Source organism: Erinaceus europaeus, chromosome 10 (assembly GCF_950295315.1).
Source record: "Erinaceus europaeus chromosome 10, mEriEur2.1, whole genome shotgun sequence".
Taxonomy (NCBI): Eukaryota; Metazoa; Chordata; class Mammalia; order Eulipotyphla; family Erinaceidae; genus Erinaceus; species Erinaceus europaeus.
The window spans coordinates 97350149-97367841 of record NC_080171.1 but is presented as its reverse complement, the minus strand read 5'-3'; the positions used below and the strand labels follow the sequence as shown (position 1 = coordinate 97367841).

Genomic DNA, 17693 nt, shown 5'->3' with positions numbered 1-17693 from the left:
GGACTTTGTAGGAGGGACTTTGTAGCACACATTTTACAACTTCTCCCCACTGTAACAAGTAAGTGGCATCCCTGATGATCTCTGATGATAGAGATTATTACAAAGATTCATGTGGATAAGTGCAGTGGTCTCCCCAGCTGAATAATCATTGTGGATTCTCATGCTTCTAAGACCAGGGTATAGAGCAGCTTCCAGAGAGAATTCCCCTCACCCTGGAGACCAAGCAGATCCCTTGTTTATATCCCTTCCATGGCTCTCAGAACTCCCCAGTCCTGACCCTCCTCACCTGGACTATGTCACATAGCACAATGCCTGGCTACTGACAGGGCTTATGAAAAGTAGCAGTGTAGGTCACAAAATATGTATGAAACTGTTCTAGGAACTTTACAAAGTTTACTTCACTTAAGCCTTACAATAAGCCCATGAGATAGATACTGTTTTCCTCATCATTTTAGAGCAACTTACCCAAAGTCACAGTTAGGAAGTAGGAAGGCTGGGCATAAGGTTATCTATAGCTGCAACATCTGTCACCCCATTGATTGCCAGGGTTGATTCGGCTGATCTGGCTGGCTAGGTGGGTGTCCCTTTCCTCTTTCCCTCCATGTGTGTCCTTCTCAAAGCTTCACACTCAGTTGAAGAGGAGGACCTTTGCCAAATAGAGACAGACAGACCATCAGTCCAGGGTTTATGAGGAGCTGCGCTCCCCTGCTAGAACCTCCAAACAAGCCCTGAAGGAAGTGGGAAAACTGACATGTGAACTTAGAATTCGCTGATGTTAATGCTCCCATTCCTAATCTCTTTGCTCTGCCACCTAAAATATTAAGCAGGCTCCTGTAAAACAGCTTTCCTAGAAGTGTAGTCAGATCTCAATAAGTCACTATACACCCAGCCAGCACAGGGGCTACTACATAAAGTAGATACTCAGTCTATATGAACAGATGATACGCAGTCCTAATTTCCTTTTATGAAAATCTTCCAGATAGTTAAAACAGATAGGGTTTTCCTAATGTTAATTCTAAAGCCTTGGACAAATAGTTTCCCAAGAGAGTTGTATATACATTAGACTTGTGTTTTTGTTTATTTTGAGCTGTCTTGTTAAGGGAGGATTTATATGCCAGTGTTGATGTAGGACAGCAATCAGGCAATGTTTTCTGCCTTTGACAGTTGGTGTGATAGTTTGCTTCCAGTGAAGTTTAACTCACTGTATCTGGAAACTGTCAGAAGTGGGTGCATGAAAAGGTCATGACGGATGGCTGTGGATAAGTGGGTAGGGGAGGAAAGCTGAGAGAGGAGACAAATGGCCTTACTTGTTTCTTAAGAAAGGAACTGATGATCCTGGTTGGTCTGGCGCAGCCTGCCAGGGACTGGTTGTGAGGATGGCATCAGGCTGGGTATAATGTGGCTAGGGTGCTTGGGAACAACTAGGTAGAAATAACCTTCAGTTTAGCATCATTTTTCACAAATAGCAATTAGAGAACTCAACATGCCTCCTCCCCCTCTGTTTTAAAAGTTAGGAAAGGGCAGCCTACGAGGGCGGTGATGCAGTCACCAAAGCGTCGAGCTCTTGAGCATGAGCTGCCAAGGTCAACCCCTGGCATTACAAGAGCCAGAGTCATTCTCTGATTCTCTCTCCACATTCTCTCTATCTTGGTAATAAACCTTTCAAAAGAAAGTTAAGAAAGGGCTCCAAACTGAAGTATAAATTAAAAATTGTCAGTTTAAAAAATTTTTTTACATATTTTTAGAAAAATGTAGAGAAGGAAAGGATGTAGCCCCACTAATCGGACTTGAGCATTACTACCAATTTGTAGTGTGTGCTTTTGACCTTTTCTCTATAAATATTTTTCTGCCCTTTTCACTTAGTATCTTAAGAATTTTCCAGTCATTCTTTCTTTACATGTAATTTTCATGGTTACATTGTACTCCATCATGATTAGATTAATTAGGGCACCTATTGTTGGCCAGATAAGAGAAATGTAAACTAAAGTTAGTTCCCAGGGGTCGGGTGACAGCGCAGCAGGTTAAGCACACATGGCACAAAGCACAAGGACCAGATTTAAGGATCTCAGTTCGAGCCCCCGGCTCCCCACCTGCAGGGCAGTGGCCTCAAAAGTGGTGAAGCACATCTGCAGGTATCTGTCTTTCTCTCCCTCTCTCTGTCTTCCCTTCCTCTCTCAATTTCTCTCTATCCTACCCAACAATAACATTAGTAGCAACAATAATAACAATAACAACAACAACAAGGCAACAAAATGGGGGGAAAATAGCCTCCAGGAGCAGTGGATTAGTAGTGCAGGCACCGAGCCCTAGCAATAACCCTGGAGGCAAAAAAAAAAAATTAGTTTCCTGTTTTTTTTTTTTTTTAGACATATGCTTATAATTGGAATTACTTTAAAATAGTGCATAGGGTGAGTTGATTACTCACCTGGTAAAGCACACAGTTCACCATATGTGAGAGCCTGGGTTTAAGCCCTCAGCCACCATAGGAGAGCACTGTGCACGGAGCAAGCTTCAGGAGTGGTGACACAGGGCTTTGGTGTCTCTTTTCTCTCTGTCTCTTACCTGGAAGGAAGGAAGGAAAGAAGGAAGGAAAGAAGGGAGGGAGGGAGGAAGGGGATGGGTCAGTATGCTGAGGACAGTAAGATTGTGCAGGTATGAAGCTCCAGCAAATACCTGCAGTAAAAAAAGAGAGAGACTAAATTAAATTAAGATAGTGCATAAGTGATATAGTACCTTTCCTGCAGTGGTTTTACACACTAACTTTAGCCAAGGAAATCAAGACCATGAAGAACAGTGATTGAATTTCATGCTTGAGGTTTTTTGTGTTTGAACAACAGTGGATGTGCATTTATTGACACATTTGAGCATTTATTTGTTCCATGATGAAAACTGAGAAACTATAGACTAGTTCACAAGTAACTTATTGCATCTTATTGGCATAACTGAATGAAGTTGCACAAAACAGTGGAAAGAATCATACCTAGAAGCTAGATAGCTCTGAATGTGAAAAAAAGGCTTTCCACTTAAAGTTCCCCAACTTAGACAAATACCCTCCCTGTCTAGAGTATATTTTTAAATTTAAATATATATCTAACACCTAGTATAGTGGATAAGAAGACAAATTGTGGATCACATTTCCTGATTCTCTTTAGAGTCAGCTTTGCTACTTCATTTTTTTAAATATTTATTTTCCCTTTTGTTGCCCTTGTTTTTTTTTTTTGTTGTTGTTGTTGTGGTTATTACTGTTGTTACTGATATCGTCATTGTTGGATAGGACAGAAAGAAATAGAGAGAGGAGAGGAAGACAGAGAGAGGGAGAGACCTGCAGACCTGCTTCACCGCCTGTGAAGTGACTCCCCTGCAGGTGGGGAGCCAGGGGCTCAAACTGGGATCCTTATGCTGGTCCTTGCACTTTGCACCATGTGCACTTAACCTGCTGTGCTACAGCCCGACCCCTGCTACTTCATTTTTAAACCAATGAGATTTGCTACTTCTTAGCTGTGTGATCTTGGGCATGTTACTTACCTGTGTTTCAATTTTCTTGTTTATAAAATAGAGATAAGCATATCTCATAAGGTTGTGGTGAGATTTAAGTTAATGCACACACAAAGGACTTCTGGCAAATAGTTGGTACTAGTTAACATTAGTAATTGCTGGTAGTCTTTAATGTTCAATAAATGGCATCTATAATTGGCATTATACTTGTTAAATCTATGGAGAAAGTTGTAACAAGTGATTCTTGGCACTGAGTCTAATGAAGAAAGAACAGTAGAGAGTCTCCTTGGGTTTCCATTTTCACCTTTTCTGGGTTTTGGACTTGAAGAAATCACAGAGAACAAACATTCAGTAGTCCCTTATTTTCAGCACACCACCACCACTGAGAGATATTACTGTTTCTGGCCCCCTGGCCTGTCCATTTCCCTTAGTCATAGAGAAGTGGCAGTGACATGTGGGTTGCAGCAGCTCTGAGAGGCCTGCCAGCCTGGCCTCCACAACCTGTTCCAGAGTTCCACCCGAGGATCCTTTCTCATTCTCCATCTGCAACTCGGCCCACCTCTCATCATTTGCCTACCTGTTGTACTTTCACCTTTAAGAGATGCATCCCCTTCCTGGAGACCAGAGCCTTGGTTTACCACCACCAGCAACCCCCCCCCTTTTTTTCCCTTCTATTTTATTTGATAGGACAGAAAGAAACTGAGAGAGGAGGGGGAGATAGAAAGGTAGAGAGACAGAGAGACATACCTACAGACCTGCTTCACCAGTCGTGAAGCATCCCCCCTCCAGGTGGGAGAAGGGGCTTGAACACCACCACCCCTTTTACACCCCTTTTCCTACTGTGGTTGGCCTCAGGCCCTGCTGGGCTGGAGGCACACAGCGACCACCTGTCCTGCAAGACCAGGTAGCAACCTGCGGGGCAGTGTGTCAAGAAGCTGAGACTCATGCCAAAGGATTTTTCTCATTAGAAAAGATTCTCCTACATATAAATAGTGACTCCTCTAGGCCGATGAGTGTTTTACAGATCATTAACTATTTGACTGAAAGCCTGTAGGGCAGAGAAACTTAAAATTATCGTGTTGGGAGACCCTGCCAATTACAGATCAATCCAAAAATGAAGATAAACTATCTCTGGAACTACAAGCCACTGGGAAAATGTGATGTGATTAAAAAAAAAAAAAAAAGCAAAAAACTTAACGAACTTTTTTGGGGGGAGGGGGGAGGGGAAGAGCATATCAACTGTTTCCATGAAATTCCACCTGCCTGTGCATCTTGGCCCTAGTGCATTCATTTCTCACAACTCCATCTCCCAGATTGGGGTTCCCTTCTGTGAACGGTGACTGCACAATAACACCAGTTAAGGGCGTCTGGGAAAGTGTTCTTGTGGCTGTGCAGAGCTTAGGCAATTGATGCAGAGATATGGACCATAATGGATGAACTATACAGTAACAATTTGCAGATAAAAATAATAGAAGTTAAAGTGTACTTTACATGATAAAAGAAAGATGAAAGAGGACGAGAGTCTGTTACATCTGAGATGGTTACAAAAGTCCTGCTTTGTGAAGTAGGTTCTGTTGAAAAGATTGATGCAATGGGGAGTGACCTTGGCTTGGAGCAGGAGCTGGTGATGTATGTATGAGCATCCCTCTGCTAAATGGACCCAGATTTGTAGCACTAATATACATGGGAGCCCAGAACCAAACTCAGTATGGCAATAAATCAACAGCCACTTTGGGTGTCATTTCTGGTTTATATTCCACTATTGTTCTATCACTTTAATTCATGTCACTATCATCTTTTCATCTGGAACAGTTTTATATAATTTTCCAGTGGAGTTACCTGACAAATCCTATCAAATTAACAAGGTACATTAACAATATTGACTGACTACAGCTTTAGGAGTTGCAGGATCGTAGAACAAAAATTTAAAACTCTGTGTTTCTGGTGATGATTCCACCCCCCACCCCCCTTTCTAAGAAAGGAATATGGAGCAGGGTTTGTTCCACAGAAGAGATATGCACATTTATTTTGCTCTGCTCATCTTGACTTTTATAAATGTCTAAATAAGAAGCAGAAGAAGGAAGGGAAGCTTCCACTTACTACCAACAACCATGACTTAAGTACTTTTCTTTTTTCAGGAAACTATAGAAATGTTCAGATCTTTAACAATTAATGGCCAAATGGGAGGGAATAGTGCAGCTGTAGTTGTAATCTATTTTACGTGAAATGTAATAAAATTCATCTCCTGGTACATTCTCACCCTCCTGAAATCATCCGGACCTCAACGTCCAGAGTCAATTGGACTTATGACATTATGCCTAATTGAAATATAGAGTTGCTAAAATATGTCTAGTGACAAATTCCAGCATTCAATTAATAATAAAAAAAATCCAATTGTTCATCTTTTTCAAAGATCGCACAGTGATGGCCAGGTTTTAGCTACTATTCTGCATTGTCTGCTTCAGTGATAGCGAGTAAGATTCTACTATAGTCTGTCCATACAGCCTACTGCTTTTGTCCAACTCGGGATTTCTTTATTCATATGATAAAATAGAAATATAGGAGTATGGATATCTTAATCACTAGAATGATGCTTGAATTTGTATTTTTAATTTTAAATTTGCTATCTTTTTCTGATTTTGGTTTTTTCCTTTTTCTTACTTTAATCTTTTGTTGTTGTTGTTTTGTTTTATTTTAGTGATTCAACTGAGAACTACCATTTGTTGTGCTTTTGACCTACTAAGTTTTCTCATTGTTTTGAAAATGTCTTGAGTATGACCCATATTATGAGATATGTTAGTTTTTAATGTCTTTTCTGTTGTAGTATGCACTTGTATCGTTTTGTTTTCTTATATCTTTACTTCATTTTGCTTTTTTGTTTTCTCTTTGACCCTGACCTTTAAACTATGACCTAAAAATTAATTACTTTTGAGATTCCATCTGGGGCCCAGTTTAGAAGGCAGGTTGAAAGTTTTTTTTTTTTTTCCTCATTTCATAAACATATTTCTCAATTTTCAGCAAAAGAGGGAAAAGCAGCTAGACTATCTTGGAAACACTAGGAGAGCAGTTGCTGTGTGTTTCCACAGTTACCCCAGAACATCCACCATGCTGGTATTAGCCTTTGTTCTCCAAACACCTTGACTTCTAGTCTCTGTTTAGAGTGTTATGTCTTTCACAATTCTGAAAATGAAACCGGAAGTGCCAGCATTTAACATTTTGGATGTTAAATGTTAAATGTTCTTTATTGTGTGAAGCTCACACCCAGTGTTGTCTTTTTCCTCTGTGGAGTATCAATGGCCTCCACAGCCTAAAGTCATGGTTCCAAGACTCAAACTTGGAAGGTTTTATATAAAAGACTCTTTGGCCCTCCTGTTACTTCTCTTAAATATAGCTTGGATCATTACTTAGTATCAAGGAAGGGAAGAAAGAGATTTTTTTTCCCTAATGTTCATGTATAAAATTTTTCCAGATTAGAAACTATTTGTTGGTAACTTAACTACTTACATATTTTATTTGTCCACCCCAAGGTTTCCCCTGAGGTGGGAAAAAAAATAACACTACTGACTAAAAAAATTATAGATATACCCTAATCTAATGTTAATAGTTTATATCATTATAATATAGAGGTAATATAAGGTTAATAATATGTAGGTAAACATTATATGGGGTCTATTTTATATCTTAGAAAGTGTTTTTCTACTACTTTTTTATATAATTCTTTATGGTACTACCCACCCTCCACCCCCAAACTTATCCACCAAGGAAAACAGACTGTGTAACTTCTCTGTACCATTTGGAGTCTCCTTCTGTCTGTCTTAAGCAACACCTGGCATTCCCCAAAGCCACCCCCGCAAAGAAAAAGCTTATGTTTATCCCATTTAGGATTTGTAAAACAGGTCAAATGATTACACTAAAATCACTCACACCTTCCACTTCTTGTGGCTTCTTTTTTGTCCTCCCCTCGGCATTACAGGTATCTCTGGAGACAAAGTAGAGATAGACCCTGTCACGAATCAGAAAGCCAGCACTAAGTTTTGGATTAAACAGAAACCCATCTCAATCGATTCTGACCTGCTCTGTGCCTGTGACCTTGCTGAAGAAAAAAGCCCCAGTGAGTAGTCCCTTTTATTTATGTCTCCTTTCTCTCTTCCCCCTCTCTCCTTCTGTGTGCTGGGTGCCAGGAGAATATATTGCGACCGTGTCCTTTTTTCCTTGGGTCTGTTTAATTCATTACCAGAAATTTCTTTTAATCAAACAGGATTATAATGTGGGTCCAGAGCCTGATGGGTCCCCAACCTGCTCAGTCTTGATGGTAAGAGAGCAGCCCAGCTCCTGACCTTAGTAGCCCCACCCTGGGAGCTAGGGACCCAGGGAACGGCGCAGGTTTCTGCTGGGGTTACTCACCAGACTCCTCTGTTTGCTTTGTGTTTCTTTCTTCCCATTTGGGGGTCATGACCAGTCAAATCTAGACCTGCCTTCCTTCTTTGTGGGTTCGAAGAAAGCTGGAGGATTTCCTGGGACTGCTGAAGACTAGATTTAGATATTCATCATGCCCAAAATGTCAACAACCTCCAGCTTATTGGCAGCTGTGTGACCTACTAGCTCATAATTAAACTCCTGCCTGGTCTTGCAGAAGAGATTATTGCTGGGTTGGCACTCCTCTGCTTAAATTAACAGAGTAGATATCATATTTTTGCAGTTAAGTAATTTGTAGCATTTAGATTAATCACCTTTAAGACTTCATTCTCATCAAGGGACAGATCATGCTGAAATTTCCTCCATAGAAGAAAGGTTTAAACTATATAAGGTGGTACGGGAGGTGGTGCTGTGGATAAAGCATTGGATTCTCAACCATGAGGTCCTAAGTTTGATCCCCAGCAGCACATGTACCAGAGTGATATCTGGTTCTTTCTTCCTATCTTTCTCATGAATAAATAAATAAATTCTTTTAAAAAAACTATATGGGAGTCGGGCGGTAGTGCAGCGCGGGTTAAGCGCACGTGGCGCAAAGCACAAGGACCAGCGGAAGGATCCCGGTTCGAGCCTCAGCTCCCCACCTGCAGGGGGGGGGGTCGCTTCACAGGCGGTGAAGCAGGTCTACAGGTGTCTGTCTTTCTCTCCCCCTCTCTGTCTTCCCCTCCTCTCTCCATTTCTCTCTGTCCTATCCAACAATGACGACATCAATAACAACAATAATAACTACAATAAGGGCAACAAAAGGGAAAATAAATAAATATTAAGGAAAAATATATAAGAATAGTTTTAGCAGAAAGCAATCTTTAGTTCTCAAGGTCTGGTACAGTCTGCAAAGACTATTTAAAATGCAGTTACCAAGACACTGTCTCAGTAGGTTGTGATTTTGTAAGTTGGAGTACAATCCAGGCATCTAACTCTTGTTACTCTTTATTCTAGGACCCACTAAATTTGAAAGCAAATATTATTTTTTAAAAATGACATAAATAGAAGCAATAAGCAGAAATGTAAACTTTGCAGGTGTTTCTAATATGGTGCAAGTTTTTGAGCTGACACTAACAGGGACTTAACACAAAGTCTGAATGGGAACTGTAGGCGGAGCTTATGCCCCATTTTGACTTTGGTGGGTATTTAATCATTTTTCCAAATTCATTGTGTCAAGCTACATGTTCTCCTCCTTTCAACTCATAGCTTGGCAAGAAAGGAGAATTGAGTGTACAGAGGGAACAAAATAAGATAAGACCATGCCCACCCTTTTCCTGTCCTGCCTGTCACTCCTGTGAGGTGAGGTCCTGTCAGTGAGACCTTGACTTTGCAAGATGGCTGCCAGAAGGAGTTGGTAAGGATATACCATGTTACTCTGGGCCCTTACCCCAACACTGCCAGATTCTCTCTGCCTTTCTATGAACATTCTTGTCAGTCTATAAGGAGAATTATTCTAGCATCTTTTCTTCTCAATAACTCAAGATAATTTAAAGAGTAACATTCTGTCAATTCTCCATGTCTCTGAGAAATTAAAATCTTTTATATGTTACAAAGAGGTAAAAACTAGACTGGAAAGGCTAAGGAAAGAACTAGAAACAGAACTCATGTTTCCTTTATACTCACACCAAGATACTCATGTGCCAACAAGGGCTGTGATTCAGAAACTGAAAGGTAAAGAATATAACTCACCACCCTGACAAGAATGAAGAAAGGTTACAGTCACTACTTTGGGCTGGGGAGGTGCATAATGGCTATGTAAACAGACTTTTGTATCTGACGCACCAAAGGTCCCAGGTTCAATCCCCACCACCACCAAAAAAAAAATAAATAAATAAATAAATATATATCACAGCTCCCAGTTGCCTCTTGGAATATTAGTCAATAAATAATAATTATGTATTTCTGACAGGCCAAGTTCTGAGCATACAAGGTACAAAGTAGACGTAGTCTCTACCATTTCAATATTGGGTATTCACAAAAGTGGGTCTTTCAGAGGTTTAGCCCTCTTAGTTTGGCTTTAGAAATTGTGACACATACTCACATAAAAAAAAGAGGCTCAGTGCCCCCCAGTAAACACTTCTTAAGTCTCTGAAACCCACTACACTTCTTTTCCTAAAACCTCTTAACTACTCAGAGGACTTCAGGGACATGTGTGCATGTATGTCTATATGTAAGAGCAGAGCTGGGCATAATGTCTCCCCTTCAACCAGAAGGACTTTCTTATTTTGGATTCTGCATTTTAGCAAGTCAACTGACAAAAAGGTTTCTGCTTCTATTGTGTGAGAGAGAGAGAGAGAGGGAGAGGAGGGAGAGGGAGAGAGAGAGAGGAGAGAGAGAGAGAGAGATAGAGTAAAATTGACACTCTTAGCCTAGCTTTATAGATATAGTTCATCAGATAGCTACTCCAAGCTCATAGATCATAAGTACCCAATTTTGATCTGTGGTCACTATAAACTACTTGTACGCAATCATACTTCTCATTCTGCTATTCCCATTACCTGGGCTACACCTCCCTCTAAATTTAGATAGTTGTACTTCACCATGTGAGGCTCACTTCTTTTCCCCCAAGATCCAGCAATAACTTTGCCCCCAGGAGTTTGCACATTCCTCATACACTGGTGTTATATTTAGCTACTTGAAATCTGCCCTCCTCTCCATCCCCATCCCCACCATGGACTAGTTGATTCAGGCACTGGCTTCTATGGCTCAGCCCCAAGCACAGTGCCTACACAGTTGCCTTCAATGAGTGTCTGTAGTCTTGAAATTGAACTTAATGAGGCCAGAATTTAACAACTTGAAGTTAATCAACATAATTTATGTTGTAAAATACCCAAACAAAGATGTATTAATGAATCAGCATTATTCATTTTTAACTTTTTTATGATTTCCAGTATCTTCATCAAATTAATTCAATGACTCAATCTAAAAAGTTCATCTTTCAGATCATCATCAGACCACAGAATTAATCTAAGACTCCTTCTTTTTCTCTCTTTTTTTAATTTTATATTTATTTATTTTCCCTTTTGTTGCCCTTGTTTTTTATGTTGTTGTAGTTATTATTGATGTCATCGTTGTTAGGACAGAGAGAAATGGAGATAGGAGGGGAAGACAGAGAGGGGGAGAGAAAGACAGACACCTGCAGACCTGCTTCACTGCCTGTGAAGTGACTCCCCTGTAAGGAGCCGGGAGCATCCTTACTCTAGTCCTTGTGCTTCACACCGCTTGCATTTAACCCACTGTGCTACCGCCCGACTCCCTCTGTCTTTCTTTCTTTCTTTTTTTTTTAAAGGATTAATGGTAACCATCTTTATCTTTTGTGTCTGTTGAACCTTAGGAAAAAGTTATTTTAACAGCACTAAAGAAATGAAAGTCGCTATATTTCATAAGTTTAGCCTGTGATTTTTATCAGCATAGTGATGTATGTTTGTAGCTGAGTTTACATCAAAAATTATTCTTAGGGCCTTCTTGAATGAATTATGGCAAAGGGAGAGAGTCTAGAAGTAGATAAGGTTTTTGATTTTTTGCAATATATTTCCTTTTTCATGTTTTTATCTCTTGTAACACAAGTGTCTTTCCAAAGACTGGAAACGTGTGACCAACTGGAATAATTTTGTTGTGAAAATAGAGGGGGCGTATTATTAAACAGGCTGCTTTACAAAAAGGCATTAAGTATTGGGAGGATAATGAAGTTGTCCTCAGCCATACTGGAGACATGTTTGTCAAAATTTTGAACAGAAAAGAAATGGTTTGTAAAACCTTCAAGTATGACCAGTTTGCAGTGTTTATTGAGAAAGCCTCTGTCAAACCATTAATTTGGTCGTCAGAAGGAACACAACTCAAATTTAATTGATGCCATATCCAAAAAGTATGTGAATAGCTGACTTGGCAAAGGGATTGCACATTAGGGTGCCTGCAGTGAAACACATAATTATATATATTGTGGAATCAGAAAGACCGAAACTCTGCAGCCATACACCATAAATAGCAGTTCCACAGCTCTTTCCTTATTCTAACTTCTCCCTCCTAGGCTGTGTTCTCAGAGGGAAGATTTATTGCTTTGTCCCTGTGAGTGTTTAAGAACCTGGAACTTAATGACTAAATACATGCATGCTTTTAAAAAAATTTCTTTTACATATAAATATGGACTCTTAAGTTAAGAAAATCTGTGTGTCCCTAAGATAGCCCTAGGAAATTAGAAATAAACTCTGCCTTTCTAGATTAAAAGGATGAAAATGCATGCTCCCATTATTATTCAAATTGGCGATTTCTCAGTCTAGTGTTGCCATTCCCCAGGATATCTTTCTCTATTTTGAAGCATGTCACAAACCTCTAAAAGATGAATTAATTTTAATTCATTTTAAATGAACAAAGATGTATACAACACATATGGGAAGAAAATTTTTCCATATCAGAAACTACCATGTTTAAAGTGTCTCAGAAATAATTTTCCATCTTTAGACAGGTCTAGATACAGACTGAATGCAGTGGACTTACTTTTAGGTACTAGTTTGAAATTCTAACACTGAAACAGAAGCAAAGAACACTTCTCTGAAACCCATCAGAGACTTTCAGACTGTTTTTAAATAAGGTACAAGACTCAACCATGCCGGGTCTGATTTTATCAGAAGAAGGTTGTGCAGGTTTAGAGGCTTTAAAGGAAGCAGCCTATCATTAAGAAATCAGATTTAAACCTTAATAAAGTAGCTGTCGTTTTTATAGCTGAAAAGAGCTCTGTATCTCAATTAAGTATAGATAATATAAAATCTTAAGGAAACAACATAATAGAAGTAACCTGATTACATTCTCTTGCAATAGTGTAATCCAAAGGAAATCCGATTCTGTTGATGCTAGTTATGTTGGTGGGGGACTATTTGTTTTTGTCCAAAACACCATTTGGATACAGGATAGGAACTCTTCACCATAACTGTAAGAGACTGTTAAACTCTCATGAATGGAACCTGCTGGATATTTGAGATGAGATTCGGTGATGGTTATGACTTAAATTAGCTGGGCTTATTGGTGACCCTCCCACTTAAATGAATCTTTCTTTTCATAAGTACTTGACAAGATCTGTAAAGCAGTGTATTTAATTTACTAATTGAATTAAAGCCACTGAATAATGATTTGTCCACATTGATTTAACTTAAATAGAAAAGATCAGCATTGTTGTGATCTTCAGCAACCTTAATGGCCAAGCCAGTTAGACACAAAGGCCTCTTGTGTTTTATAGGTCAGAAGTACATAGGTAAGCCCAGGCTGTAATTGAATTGCCTGCACTGCTCCCTGCAGTTGCAGATTTCCTTTGCTTTCCCATTCCATTGTTGCACAAGGGCTTAAGAGAATGTTAACGCGGTAATAGGCACAGGGCCTTCCCCATTATATGTCTTGCTATCGAGCGGTTCTGCATGACTAGTTAAAGAAGATGGCAAGAAGATTAATGAAAGCAAGGCTAATACAGAAGGGGGTACTTTTGCAAGACTTCTACCAAGGAGATATTAGAGCTGAACCAGAGCTTGGCTTTTTCTTTATCCTGTGACCTTTGAACCTGCCTTACTGTTGAGAGCTGCCAGGGAAGTCGACATTTTGATTGATGTTGGTACACGAGTCAGTCTTTCCCATTGAATTCCACATCTGCACGAAAATAGCTTTTCTAGCAGAATTCATACTGGCCAGAAGTGATAGCCAAATTGATGGCTGAAATGCTTTTATGTAGTTTTCATTTAAACCTAAAGATATTTGATGGTTTAATTCAATATCCAGTTTTCATAGATTAAAAGCATTCACTCTTATGTCCTTAATGAATTCATCAATTCAAAATGAAAAGCCAGTGTTAGAATGTTCAAAGATCTGCAAATAGATCTCCAAGCAGACTTTATGGAAGAGTATAAACAGTCATCGTTCTTTACCATCCTTAAAAAATAATAATCAGTATAAAGGCAGAGGTGAACTGACTTTGTGGTTTGTGTAAGTAAAGCAAAGTGGACCAGGTCATCTGTTTTTGAAACACTTTACATGAGGAAGTCTGAAGTCTCACCTCTGCATCCCACCTGAGCCAGACTCAGACTTTCCGAGCCCACATAGATGCTCATTCTCTGACCTTGTCCTTGAGACCCCAGCATTTCATCTAAATGGAATTATTAGGGGCTACTCACTAGATAGCTCTGCGCAGATATGAACTTCTTTATGTGTTCTCACTAATTCTTTTAGTTCACCTGTAGTGGGGGGGCAGCAAGAAAGAGAAAAAGAGAGAGTGTGTGTATGTGTTTGTATGTCTTAGAATGTGCTTATGTGTACAGTCCCAGCCCCTTCTCCCAACAAAGGAGAACAGGGAGAGTGGCAGGAGGATTCAGGCTTTGTTACTAAAATTCATTTGGGTGATTCCTCAGTCAGGCCCTCTGACTAGTCATTTTTTTCTTCTTCCTCATTTGACAGGGATAGTTCTAGCAGAAAACATACACACTGATGTAATAGACATTCAAGAATTCTTACTATTCATTAGATGCTTGTAAGAATCTTTGAGAGAGAATTGCAAGGGACCTTAGCAACTGCTGCATGAAAAAGCTACAGCCCTGGGGTGAGTAGGTGAACATCCACAGTTTTACCAATGTTGCCAGTGTCGTCAGCCCCATTAGCGCACTTGTGTATATACTCGGTGGATCTGTAACCCAGTAGAACTATAGCCCATTCTCAGACTGTCAGCTGTGGATAGGTCAGGCACTCCAAACATTGGTAGGCAAGCTATCTTACATTTTTATTTCCTGACAAGGACTTATTTCATGTGTTCCAGATCAAATAGGGTAAGTACTGCTCGATTACAGAACACAACGGTCTCTAACATATTAAATGCCCCAGTTATTGAATTGCCTTTTCATAAGAGTACTCTGGAGCACAATCAGGAGCAGGCAGTGCCTCATCCTTTTAACAGATATGTTTCCTAGCCCTATTAAAAGGGGTCTTCATCTATCCTGTCAAAGGGAGTCTGCTGGGGTTTTTTAGTTTAATTACACTATCCAATTAAAACTCCTTGCTGCATTTGGATGCGCCTCTCCTTGGGCCTGAGTGGATATGACATTTACAAGGCTCACCTTTCAAGCAGACAATAGTGTGATTGATGAGGTGCACGTTCAGTGAAGGAGGCGAGTGCCTGTGGAAGTGCTGCTTAGTGCATTTTGATTTATTTATCATCTCCTTCCAAAACAAGGGAGCTGTCGGGGAGATGGGCTTGGGCAACCAGGGGGACCACCTCAATTTTTCCAAGTGTGTGGGAGGGAAAGAACTGAAGTGTGCTGCAGGATAAAGGTGACAGAAACTATAAGCCAGGGTCCGGCTTGCATCCTTTAATGTCAGGCTGCATTCTTAGGTTCTCTGACCCAATTTGGTTACCACTAACCTCTAGCAGTGATCTGCTGTTAAATAGGCCACCAGCATGTTTCAGACTGGATAGCATTGCCCAGACCCCTGAAGAACCTGGTGGTGGGAGCCAGCCCAGCCTGTGACACATTGACTCACCAGATCATTGCTGGCACCTGATGTTTTCACTTAGTGTGCCTATTAATGCTCCCAGCTGCATCCCATAGAAATCCAGCAGCTTCTGTCCAGGGGCTATAGGCAGTACTCGGTGCTTCTCTTAACTCTACCTGGACATGTTGAGCATTTTAAAGTTGCTTCTGAACCCTCAGATCAGCCAAGAGTGAATGTGGCTCCTCAACAAAGAGATACGAAGGCACAGTAGAGAACTTCTCAGGGTTGTAGTAAAAAGACAAAGCCAACATCTTGCTCTTTAACTACTGTTGCTATTGACCCTCAGCATATGATAGATGGAACCAGTCAGTCTGGCTGTGTAGTCCCTGGAAAAGAGATGTTTCTGTCTAGTGTGTGATCTCTGGAAGGGTCAACACTCTGTGAATTCAGAACTCAGGAGATTCTACTCTGAGCTCCAAAAAAAATGGTGAAAATATACCTCCTATTTCCATTACAAGATACTGCAGTGGTTCACAGAGACTGTTGGGGTGTGCTTGCCAGCCACATAGCAGGTCATTGTCTATGCGAGGAAAATTGCTGGTATTGAGATAATTAGTGGCTTCTCATTCATTCTCCGTAAACTGTTTCTTTTTCCCTAGGATGTATTAATAAACTAGGACAAACTTGCTTTTGTTGATTGGAATATTGCTGGTTATTAGAGTAGACAAAATTTTGGGGTTATCAACTTTTTTCCTCCTGGGAGAAACCATCTTCTTGCTTAATTGTTTCACTGAATTGTTGGCTTGGGCCTTATGGACCCCGAGTTATAATGGAAATTTTGTATGCATTTACATTTTCCTAGAGTTTGGTCACCATTTCCTCAAATTCTTTGTTGTCTTTCTTAATTTTACCATCAGAAGAGATTCTAAATTAAGAGGGTAAGAATGGGAACTGTTCCCTACTGAAAAACTCTGTGTGAAAAATTTCTCAGCTGGCAAATGATGGAGGAAATTTGTTTCCCTTGCCTCCTGCCAAGCTTCAAATTGTGTTTTCATAATAAATAAATAGGGTGCTTAGAGTTTAAGTTACTTTTATAGACATGAAAAAGTAGCCATTCTTTTGTTGAAAATCAAAATGCCTAGTATATCACGTACAAAATCCCATAGGCAACTTCCAAGACAGGGTAACAGCACAGAATATGAGAAACTTTTTTCAGACATTGGAAATCAGTTAGTATAAGACTGTGAATGAACCCTGAGAGAAGAGACGCAGATGAAGCGAGACTTATCACTTCAGTTTTCTTCTAGGGTTTCTCTAGGAGAGTATAGCAAGCAGTCTTACACCAATATGGGAGGTAGACATCAGCGTCGCAGGCTGAATTAACTGAAATTTGCAAAGCAAAATTTGGAGAGGAGAAAACTACACTGAGAAGGAGCTCCATAATGAGGCCTGGGAATCTTTTGTTGTAGTCTAAGCTGTACATGACTGTGCCAGGATCTCGCAAGGCTGGTTGAAGAACAACGACAGAGACACTAGAGTCTGGCATGCAACCAGAGAGGAGTGCCCAGGGCATATACTGGTAAGTCTGGAAAGACCAGACTTTGGAAGTAAGGCTAAACTAGTCCTAGACTGAATAGCACTAATACTTACCTAGTAAAGTTTTCTGGAGTGTCTACCTGCTGGTAGGAGTGCAAAGTGGTCCAAAATTTGTGGGAAACAGTCCAGAGATTTCTCAGAACACTACAGTTGCAACTGCCCTACAACCTAATTTCTCTCCTGGGGATTTACCCAAAAGGAAACAAAAACACCTATCAGAAAAGATCTGTGTATGCCTATGTTCATAGCTACACAATTTCTTTTTTTTTTTAATATTTTATTTATTTATTTATTTATTCCCTTCTGTTGTCCTTGTTGTTTTATTGTTGTCGTTGTTGGATAGGACAGAGAGAAATGAAGAGAGGAGGAGGAAGACAGGGGGAGAGAAAGATAGACACCTGCAGACCTGCTTCACCGCTTGTGAAGGGACTCCCCTGCAGGTGGGGAGCCAGGGCTCGAACCGGGATCCTTAAATTGGTCCCTGGTCTTTGCGCCACCTGTGCTTAACCCGCTGCGCTACAGCCCGACTCCCAGCAACACAATTTCTAATAGTCAAAAACTTGGAAGCAGTCCACATGTCCAATGACAGATGAATGGCTAGGAAAATGGTAATATATATATACATACAGTGAAATACTACTCAGCTGTTAAAAAATGATGGAGGCATTTCCTTTGCCTCATCT

The 17693-nt window shown here is 40.2% G+C and overlaps 1 protein-coding gene across 4 annotated transcripts in view; it reads left to right on the top strand.

Moving 5' to 3' along the window:
- The window catches only part of MAPKAP1 (MAPK associated protein 1), a 266882-nt gene that overhangs the window by 221446 nt on the left and 27743 nt on the right, over positions 1–17693 (top strand). For all 4 annotated transcript variants that reach the window (XM_007539997.3, XM_007539996.3, XM_007539995.3 and 1 more), the window contains one exon: positions 7469–7606. In XM_007539997.3, the coding sequence (XP_007540059.1) occupies positions 7469–7606 (138 nt within the window). The remainder of the gene's footprint in view (positions 1–7468; positions 7607–17693) is intronic.